Raw genomic sequence first — 11,083 nt, 5'->3', positions numbered from 1 at the left:
TAATTTCAAATATTACTATACTTAGTTATTTAAAATTAATTTTACTAAAATTACCTTTATTCAACTCTATGCTAAGTTGTGTGTACTTCGTTAGTTCTAAATTTATTGATATGGTTGGCCATTTTTAAATTATAAAATCAATATGTTTTACAAATTTTAATGTAGTTAATTTTTTCATATCACTCTATTTAAAATAAGTAGATTTATTCTTTTCGAGATGAATGCTACCCTTTTAACAATAAACTATATTGTAATAATTTATATCAAATAAGGTACTTCCAATTAAATATATCCATATCTTAACTTTGTAATTTTTTTTAATCTATATACAGTAAGCTTAAATTACATGTCGTTTACTACATAAAAATAAATAAAACCAATAATTTTATTTAATTGTTGTGTAAAATTAAAAGGTGGAACCAAATTTTAAATTAATGAAGTAGCCATAACAAAAACAAATTATCATATTAATAGATATAATGACCATAAATTATTTTAATATTTATAAAATAATACATGTAAATGACAGCTCTAAACATTATATTAATATACATACTGTATAAATACGAAATGATAATTTTATCTAACATTGAAATAAAATCTAAATAATTTTTAAGTTAATCCAAAATATTCATCTTAAAACTTAAACACCAAATAAAAAACACATCTAAAAACTATTTTAAACTCAAAACACAATTTAAAATCATAAAATAAAAATTATTGTATGGTACGACCGTTCCGTCAGCCATATATCAGACAATCAACTTTCATTTAGATTTGTGAGTGAGTCATCGTCAGGATTGGACAGTCAAAAAAAAGTAAACCACTCAGTCATGAATAAGAACAATTAACTTTAATACTAACAAAGTTAGAGATAAAATATAATTACCCACAATCAAATTGTATTTAAGCTCATATTTATTAAAAATCAACTCAAAAATTTATAAATATGAAATAAGAAAGTAAGTGATTTGAATTGATTACACCATTAATACTTGAACTACATGTATTCAATATTCAATTGACTTTCAAATCTTAAATAACTCACTTAATGTTTATAAATTGTTGACCTAAATCCCATTTCTCAAAATAATTATTATCCCTATTAAATTACATTATTGATTTAACAAGACTCAAAAAGGAGAACAAAATCACCAAATTGGACATATTTTCCCAACTCCATTTTTGTTTTAATTGTGTCGAGCCATCTTTTTTATTTGAGTTAAAGTGTTAAATACTAAATATTCATCTTAAAACTTAAACACTAATAAGAAAACACAATTAAAAATCATCTTAAACTCAAAACACAATTTAAAACCAAAAAATAAAATTTTTGTAATGTGTGACGGTTCCATCAATTACATATCATATAGCCAATGTTCATTTGGATTTGTGAATGATCCATCATTAGGATAAGACTGTAAAAAAAAGTGAACAAGTGGATCATGAATAAAAACAATTAACATTAATCTTGATTAACTTGAAGATAAAATGTAATTACTCACAATTAGATTGTATTTAAGTCGATGTTAACAAAAATTCACTCCAAAATTTATAAACACGGTGTTAAGATAAGAAAATAGATTATTTGAATGGGTTACACTATTAATACTTAAAAGAGTTGACTTTAGACTTTTTGAACAATTTTAACAAGCAATTAAGAAATAATTTAGACTATAAGATAATTTTCACACTTAAATAACTTCCTTTAAAATTAAGGTTAGATTGCTAACCTCCATCATTCATCACAAAACAATTATTATCTACCATCAAATTATTAATTTAACGAGATTCGAAAAAGATAATAAAATCAACCCAGTGGTATATATTTTTCCAACTCCATTTTTCTTTTAATTGTGTTGAGCCATTTTTTTTTTTGAGTTAAAGTGTTAATTTTTTACCAACGGATAAGTCGTATTTTTAGTAATTTGATTGGTACCCAGTTTAAATTTTTTAAGTGAATTAATATTTGACAAGTCAAACAGACTCAGAAACTTGGACTCTGGAAAATGATTGAAAAGAAAATAGGCATATTTAAAAAGAAATAGCTTTTAATATTGAGAAACGAAAACGAGTATTTATTACTTTTATAGAAAAAAAAGAAGGTACTGTGAGCAGCGTCCTCTGTTTAAACTGTAATGTACTTGTGTCTGAGGGAAGGATGGAGGCAGAGGGCACTAGTAATTGCGAGAAATAAAAGGGGAAATGAAATAAAATAAAATAAAATAATAGGAATAGCATGGCATGCACATTGAATTTTCTACTTTATCGGTTTCTACACAATAGATTGAGAACAAGAGATTTGAAAGATCCTCAAATCCCCACAAAACACACCAACAAACACCTCTTACCAGGCTTTTTCAGACACTGCCTTTTCTTCCTTCCTCCTTCTTTACACTCATCAACACATCCATCACATCCATCCATGCACATTCTCAAACATCTTTTTTTTTTTTAATTATATTTGTTCAATCTATGCTATGTCCTCTATATTATTATTATCTTGTCTCTCTTATTTCACCAATAATTATAAGTTATTTTTCTTAATTTAATAAATGGTAACTGAAATAGATACAAAATTTTGGACATGTAATTTTACTTTTTCAAAGAGCAACAATTATATTGGAAAAAAGTTGTGTCTCTCTTGGAGTAATTTAATTAATCGATACATACATACATACATATATATATATATATATATATATATATATATACGTATATATAAATGAAAAGTGAATTAATGTTATAACTAAACTAACTATTTAATGTTGATGAATTTGTGAAATGAACTTTTAGACAGAATCATAATGGTATATTACTTTAAATAATAGGTAATTTAACCTTTTTTTTTATTATTTAAAGATAGTTAGGTACGTGTGATTATACATCCCTTGAACTAAACACTATCATTTATGCATTTATTTGTACCTAGTTTTCTTTTTAACAAAATAAACTTAATTTGTTTTCACTTCTGTTTTCCTTTTGCTTTCATTTTAATCTTTTCTTACCTCTTTTAGTTCCACTTCTTCTCGTATCCACACCTTTCATTATTTATGCTTTTTATCTAAACTTAGGATTTGGTATTTAAGCCTTTCTTGGTATAGGGTACACATGTATATGTGAAAAAAAAAACAATAATAATAAATTGGAAAATGTGCTTTTAACTCTTTAATTTAAGAGAAAATAATAAAAATAACCAAATATAAATTACAGAACAACTTTCTCTATTTTAATAAAAAAAATTGCGTGTTTATTTAAATGACAAATTTTATTTATCTTTTATAAAGGAAAAGAATCCACAGAAAAATAAATTAGCTTTCAAATATTAGGGTGGAGTTAATTAATTTTAACGTGTTGCAAAATATTATTATTTTTTAAAATAAAATAAAAGATGTGAAATAATTTTTAAATGATTTAGCTACGGATAATTTAGTTTTTTTTTTTATTAAATACGTTTGTATTAATGTCAAGTGAATGTCATATTAAAATGGGCTTAGTGGATTCTAATAAATCTCCTTAATATTAAATGTTAATAAAATTAGCTTAGCAAACTTTAAGTCATACCTAACTAATTTATTTTTAATAAGTGAAAAATTTATGTTAATGTGAGACTAACACATATTAAGTCGATATTAACTAAAAAATAATATTAATATAATTTTAATGGATCCAAATTTTATTTATTTATAATATGTATATTTATTTAAGTTATTATTAACAAAATTGACATTGTTTTTTACTTCACTATTTATTTAAGTTAGTAAAAATTATACTGAAGCTTATTTAACACTGTATTACATGTTTTTGATTTTGTGTGTTTTTATGATAACAAATAAAAATAATAGATTAATTTTAATCTAAAATACGTATTTAAATATGATAAATCTGTAATATTCAATTTTTTTCTCCCATTTTTTATATAAATTTGTATGAATTGTTTCCTTCAGCTACATTAATCTCTTTTATTTATATATTTTTTTTTCTGATCTTCTTCATTGACTCTTTATACCCTTGTCTTGATTACTTTTGATTTAATTTTTGTGGAGGTTGAATGAAGGATGTTGAAAGAGGTAAATTTTGTTGAGGAGCATAGAAGATTTTCTCCGGTACATGCGCGTACGGTACATTCAGAGCAGTTTAGAAGAGATGAATTAAGAGCATAGATAATTTAGATGGTGAGATAGCAGTAGGGTTGTGCTTTCCGAAACTAAAAAAAACTGGAATAAGATGAGATTTATATTGATTGATTGATCTGGAAGAGTGAAAAATGAAGATGAAAATATAAAAGGGTGATGGTGGTGACGTTTCATTGAGTTTAAAAAAGATGGATAAACAAAAGAGTATAAAGGTTTGTTTTAAGTACAGTTGGTGTCATGTGTCATGTGTCATGTGTCATGCATGCTTAGTTAGGAGTGAAAGGTGAAGAGACTAGACCTTGCAAGAGATTAATTAAGTAGCTTTCTGCTCATTTTTACTGCCAAATGTGCCCACTGCCTCTAAACTTCTGAACTCTGTACTCTTTCTATTCAGGTTTAATATTGCTCACAAGCCCCTAATCTTACTCTACTCCACTAGCCTCCTCACTACACTTTTCTCCCTCTACTTAATTCTGCATTTGGTACAAATAATTCCAACTTTATACCAACTTTTCGCCACCTACCTCCTACCCTCCCTTCATCTTTCTCTCCCCCTCTCTAACATTCAATTAAATCCTCAATCTCTTTTCTTCTTCTGCATTTCCACTTCCTATTCAACTCACTTCCTTCTCCTCTTCTCATTCCACCCTTCTACCTCAACAATTTCACATTCCTTATTTTATTATTTCTATATCACTCGTAAATTTCCTTTAATATTAAAAAAGCTCGGTTGTTGACATTTCTTTCAACCATTAATGCAACATACATTTTCTGAATGTAAAGAAAACAATTGTTTCAATTTTTTTTGTTGTCCGTATAACACAACTTATGAATATATATTTATATATATATATATATATATATATATATTGGTCCTTCATTTCACTTTTTTTAGGTTCTTTTTCACAAACACAATGATTACCTAAACATATATAGTATACCTTAATATTTATATGAATTGAAATTACAATGTACCTCAATTATTCAAAGGATGGGATTTTTCCCGGATAGTACTGTTTATAAAATATATATATATATATATATATATATATATATATGATCCTTTTTATTTAAAAGAAACATGTATGGTTCGGATTCAGTCTTTGAATAGTCAAAGATATGACCTCTAGTCATATCTTTGAATTATGACCTTTATTATGTCCAATTTACATGTGACGAAAATTTGGTTTATAATTCTAACTTGATTTTCCTTCTTTTTTAAAAGTAGAAATTGAAATAAAATTAAAATTATTTTCAAAACTTTTTTAAATAAACTTTTGAAATAAATAAGGAAACAGTAATTAAATAGTTAATAGATAATTTCAATGTTAATAATTTTTTTTTGTTTTCAAAGATTTAACCATTATTCGTATTAATAATTAATATTATCAATTAAAGTTTAATTTAAATATAATTTAATAAATAAAGTTACGTTAACCATTATTGATATTAATGTTATTTGAAAAACAGAAACTGAAGTGAAAAGTAAGAATTGAGATATATTTAGTAATGTGGGAAAAATTTCCAAAGAAAGGGTGGGTTTTTACTATAGTTATTGCATTTTTATAGAAAAATGTTTCGAGGTTTTGCTCTCCCATCCCTTGGCTGCTTTAGTAATGTCGTATGATGAAGAGGCAACAAGAATGACTTCTAACTCAATGGAAAGTTGGGAACAGCCCAAATGTTGACAAAACATGCAAGTACAATTTCAACTTGACTACCTATTGCCACCAGTTATCAGTTATCACCGCGAGTACTAACAGTCAGATTCCAAATAATAGTAAAAGGAATAAACAAGTGGAGCTATATACCAATAACACACTTCTTCAACATTAAGCCCACTGCCATTTCAATTATCATCTTTTTTTCTTCCAAACAATACCTCCTTCCAAGATTTTACTCATTTTTTGCTGCACACACTGTTGATATCGACGTGTCTTCCGTTTTCATTTGGTTCTTCTGCAGTTTCCAGTCGGAGGAGATAAGGAAAAGACGCAGTTTTATGATTCAATAAGTAACCAAAAAGTTAAACCAGTGTGCATGTATGGCTTTAACGTTGTTTTATATTAAGAAAATACTTCTTCTGCTATTAAAGCGAGACAACTTTCATATATCCTCCTTTGATTTTTGAAAAAAGAATTGTTGTTTCCCTCTCGATATGTTTGATATTGCTTCCTGTTTGAAAAGTTGTTTACAAAGATATCTTCTACTTTTAAGATAATCATGAAAGAAATATAAAAGAGATAAAAGTTTGGAATAAATTACATTCTGTAATGAACAAAACTGGGTAGAATATTGTTTTTTATTTTATTTTTTATAAAAAAGACTAACTGTTCTGGTGGATTTGAATATATGGAATCATCTTAATGATATCTGATTGTAAGGGGCGAATAAAGTTCTCAACTTCCCTGTTAGGAACACATTTAATAATCTTGCACATAGAAAGCACTTGACCCTTGCCATATACAATGGATGATGACACGGTTGTCTTTTTTGGGATGAGGGAATCCCACAGGGCTTACATGAGCATGGATGGCGACGCTTCTGATCGGATCTTTCTCAGATCAATGGATCAAGTTAGGAGTTAACAACCATCAATTTCACCAAATTTTCAAATAGCTAGATCTTATATATATATAGCACCAAAATTATGCATACATATACAATTTACACAATTTTTTTCCCTATATATTTCATTCCATTACACTATCTATTTCACTCACATTTTACTTTATTGTTTTGTTTTATTTTTTATAAAGATGCAAGGCAGAGTTGGTTTGGGGGCTTTGATGTGAAATTGAAATCACTTACATGACAAGATTCTAACTCAATTAGCTAACATAAGTCAAAAGAAATAGAAATATAGGAAAGGACAAAGGTGGTAAGTAGCAAGAGGAAAGTCTGCTCGCTGAGATGTTTTTTTTACTGACTTAAATGCGTATCAGTCTGTGTAAGGCCAGCGAGAGGGAGTTGTCAAATCACCAAAAGTAAACTTGTTTATCTCTTTTTCATAAATAATAGTAATAACAATAATGATGTTATTATTATTATTATTATTATTATTATTATGGAGTTTCTCTAGTTTCACTGGCTGTAGCTTGAATCACGCTTTGAGTGAGGAGCCCTAAGGAAGCGGAAGAGGAAGAGAAAGTGAGAAATAAGTGTTAGGGTTCACTGGGTGGTGGAGTAGTGGGGTTTCATTCTCCTTTGTTCGGAAATTTAGGAAAATTGATTTTAAAATGAAAGTGTTTTTTTGAGAACGCACCACAAGACAAGACCCTCTTTAACTATTGAAAACAACAGGTGAGTGTGTGAAAGCTATATCACTCCATGCACACGTCCCTTTCTGGCTCCTCTCCCCCACATCTGCCGCTTCTCTCTCTCTCTCTCTCTCTCTCTCTCTCTCTCTCACACACATACACATCGAAATGCCAACCACATATGTTCCCATGTTAATTATATAATAACTTCACCATGTTCATGTACAAACAAACTAAGCCCTCTTCCCTGTACACAGATCATCATGATGATGATGATGAATGTGTGAATACCTCATGAATGCATACATGATACATGCATGCATGCATGGATAGCATCCATGGGAAGCTCTTGTGTGCTCTATAAACAAGAGCAATAAACAGAGAAAGAGAAGGGGTGAATTCTGTGTCTTTCCCTCTCGTAGTATATATCTATCAACCAGACCAGACCAAATAGATCAGCCTCTTTCCCTCTCACTCTTTCTCTGTCTCTCTGCACCTTTCTTTCACAACTCATAATCAAAAAAAGCATATCCAAGGTGTGGTGGTTAAGCTGTCCATCTATCAATCAATCAATCAAGAGACCAATCATCAACCGAATATAAGAGAACGAAAAAAGGGGGCTACCCAAAATGTCATCCTCTTCCACCACAATATCACTGGACCACCTCCCTCCTTCCGAACAGCTTTGTTATGTTCACTGCAATATTTGTGACACCGTCCTCGCTGTATGAACACATTTTACATTTTCTTACCCCCAAACCTCTTTCCCCCACTTTTCCGACACTAGGGTTTTTCTTCACCTAATGCCTACCTCATCCCCAACACGCTACTCCTCTTTAATTTTTTTCTTTCTCTCTCACCAAATTATCTATCACTTTTTCCATTCATGTTTCTCCCCTTCCATGTTTCAGGTAAGTGTTCCCTGCACAAGCTTGTTCAAGACAGTTACTGTCCGATGCGGCCATTGCACTAACCTCCTGCCAGTGAACATGCGCGGCCTGCTTGTGCCATCTCCTACTCAATTTCATTTGGGTCACTCTTTCTTCTCCCCATCCCATAACCTTCTGGTACTAATTATGTGTTTCTATACATCACCATACTTCTCTTTTATTCTCAATTTACTCCTCGTCTTTTTAATAAATTACTCTATCGGTGCTAGTACACTGTTACCCTCTTCTTATTTATATGAACTAGGAGTTAAAGAGGTGTTGGGTTCATTCTCAGTATAATTTATTTATTGCTTGGTGGATGACATGTTCCATTTCTGCAGGAGGAGATACCAAACCCATCTCCAAATTTTCTTATGAACCAAGCAAATTTAAGTGCTTCAAATGAGTTCTCTCTGCCTGCCAGGACTGCAGCTGATGAGCTTCCACGGCCACCGATCATAAACAGACGTGAGATAAAATATACTCTTCTATTTATTTATTTTTTTACATTTATATGACTGAAAAATAACTCGGATTTCTCTCGTTCAAAATTAAGGTTCCCTTTCGTGTTCACCCATGATCTTGTATTCACCCCAATAATGAAGTTATCTTTTAGATGAAAGCAGCATTCGCGTAGTAAAATACACTGTTGTTTTTCAAAGGAAAATAAATCATGTCGTTGCTTTTATGGTCAATATTGACAGGACCAGTTCCTTTGGTAGAAAAAAAAAGGTCTTTTAAAGGTTTCATCGCGACAGTACCTAAAACCCTTCCTTGTTTCCAACCGCACATTCCCTAAAAACTTATCAAAGATCCTAATAACTAAATAATGACAAGGTCTATATAGACATCATGACCCTAATTAAGCCTAGAAGAGACTTTTAATATCTGGGAAGAGTAATTAATGTAAAAGAACTGCAAGTATTACCTACTAGTATTTCTGATTCTAGGGCACAGTCTGTGAGGCGGTGTTGTTTCACTTTCACTTTTATCAATAATATTTTAGTTTGCCTTCGATTAGTTTTTTGTTATAAGCACCGACAGAGATGAAGAAAAACATAGGTTACTTTGGCGTTCATATGTGGCAGGAAGGAAAATAGTTGGTAGAAAGAGAAAAACATGTAGGGGCAGCTTGTTCTCCCCCGGAATTATAGTTGCTTAAAACCCTTAACACTGAGTATCATCAGAATCGGAAGCATGGATGTGTATACAGACAGAGGCAGTGATGCCCCTTGCCACGGAAAATAGGGAATTTAAATAGCTAGATAAAATAAATGTTGCATCTGCAAAGTCAAAGGAAATGATTTTGATATATGACTGTGTGCCATTGTCCAGCTCCTGAGAAGAGACAGAGAGTCCCCTCCGCGTACAACCGCTTTATCAAGTGAGTATTCATTTTAAAGCATTCATATTTTATTATTTTATTTAAATTTTTAACAACTTCATATTTATTGATTAAAATTGTACTTTGTTCTTATGAAAGGCTTTTAAAGTTGAAGCAAATTTGAATGGTCCATGTATATTTCTGCAGGGACGAGATCCAACGCATCAAGTCTGTCAATCCCGATATAACTCACAGGGAAGCCTTCAGTGCAGCTGCCAAGAATGTATCATCCTTTTTCCTCCTCTTGAATAAATAAATAAACAAATACAACAATGGGGTTACGTACTAGGGTTTCCATAAATTAAACAGTTAGTCGCATATATGTTTTCTTTCCAAATGTTGCATAGTTTTTTATAAGCAAAGTTTTATTATTTATCTAAATATCTAATATATACCATTAATTATTCATAGATTTGTTAACATTTTTCACAAGAAAAGAATACATTTCCTTACACCAGAACACATGTTTTCAAATACTTTTTTCAAGTACTGGCTAGTATTTCCTCCTCCTAGTTCTACAATGAAATAAATTAATGAAAAGGTTTTCTGGCTCACTTTGAACTTCTTCTGATGTATGACGTGCTTTGTGTGTCAGTGGGCCCACTTCCCACACATCCACTTTGGTCTCATGCCTGATCAGACTGTGAAGAAGACAAATGTGTGCCAGCAGGTAAATTATCATGCACCCTCTTCTAGCAAAATGTTGCAGACAAAATAATACATAACCCTGACTTTGATTTCTGAGTGTGTGGGTGTGTTTTTCTCTTTTGTCCAGGAAGGAGAAGAGGTTCTCATGAAAGATGGGTTTTATGCTTCAGCTAATGTTGGTGTCTCACCCTACTAATTCAGCAGTCTGTTTTCTTTTCAAGAAATGCAAGAACAAAAGTTTTCCGAGTTCACCAACCTTTCAACTCAGGAACTCTGATTCCTTAACTTAAATATGCATCTATTTCTGGCTCAAGAGTGATTATGTTGATATAACTAAGAACTACTATTACACTTTGACTAGCTCTTGGGATTATCCATGCATGTAGTTCTCTTATCATTAGACCTTAATTATTAACTTTCATGTTCTTCAATTTCCCAGTACTACTGCATTTGATTGCTTATCTCTAATCAATAATTAATTAGCCAAGCTTTCTACCGACAAACTATACTCCCTTGTTTCTTTTCTCACGGGTACACTTTCGTATTTTTTTTCCTGTAAGTCAACTTGTTAATTCATAAATTCTAAAGTCACTCAAAAAAGGAAAAAAAAAATACTTTGATACATTTTTATACTTATTTGACATACTATTTTTCACTTTCCTATTACAAAAGCAAGCAGGTCAAATGAGTGTAACTCTGTAATCCTACTATTATTCCTAAAAATAA

The 11,083-nt window shown here is 30.3% G+C and overlaps 1 protein-coding gene across 2 annotated transcripts; it reads left to right on the top strand.

Annotated features, from left to right (window-relative positions):
• Window positions 1–7,789: 7,789 nt before the first annotated feature.
• LOC148206859 (protein YABBY 4-like) lies at window positions 7,790–10,788 on the top strand. 2 transcript variants are annotated; one of them, XM_088104850.1, is made up of 7 exons: window positions 7,790–8,121; window positions 8,308–8,463; window positions 8,667–8,793; window positions 9,661–9,709; window positions 9,857–9,932; window positions 10,305–10,379; window positions 10,485–10,788. In XM_088104850.1, the coding sequence occupies exons 1-7, from the start codon at window positions 8,026–8,028 to the stop codon at window positions 10,551–10,553; spliced, it is 648 nt and encodes a 215-aa protein (XP_087960976.1). In that variant the 5' UTR covers window positions 7,790–8,025; the 3' UTR covers window positions 10,554–10,788. The 2 variants fall into 2 exon arrangements, with proteins under 2 accessions (XP_087960976.1, XP_087960975.1); XM_088104849.1 differs by lacking the exon at window positions 7,790–8,121 and having other exon boundaries at window positions 8,128–8,463.
• The last annotated feature ends 295 nt before the right edge of the window (window positions 10,789–11,083 follow it).

The sequence above is a fragment of the Vigna umbellata genome, chromosome 1, assembly GCF_029865625.1.
Source record: "Vigna umbellata cultivar VRB3 chromosome 1, Vumbellata_1.0, whole genome shotgun sequence".
Lineage (NCBI taxonomy): Eukaryota > Viridiplantae > Streptophyta > Magnoliopsida > Fabales > Fabaceae > Vigna > Vigna umbellata.
Note: the sequence above shows the minus strand (reverse complement) of the source record. Positions and strands in the feature narration are given on the sequence as shown.

Coding starts and splice junctions, on each gene's coding strand:
- LOC148206859 (XM_088104849.1), top strand. CDS start 8,200: ATGCCTACCTCATCCCCAACACGCTACTCCTCTTTAATTTTTTTCTTT. Junction 8,464..8,666: donor CCCCATCCCATAACCTTCTG/GTACTAATTATG, acceptor CCATTTCTGCAG/GAGGAGATACCAAACCCATC. Junction 9,710..9,856: donor GCGTACAACCGCTTTATCAA/GTGAGTATTCAT, acceptor ATATTTCTGCAG/GGACGAGATCCAACGCATCA.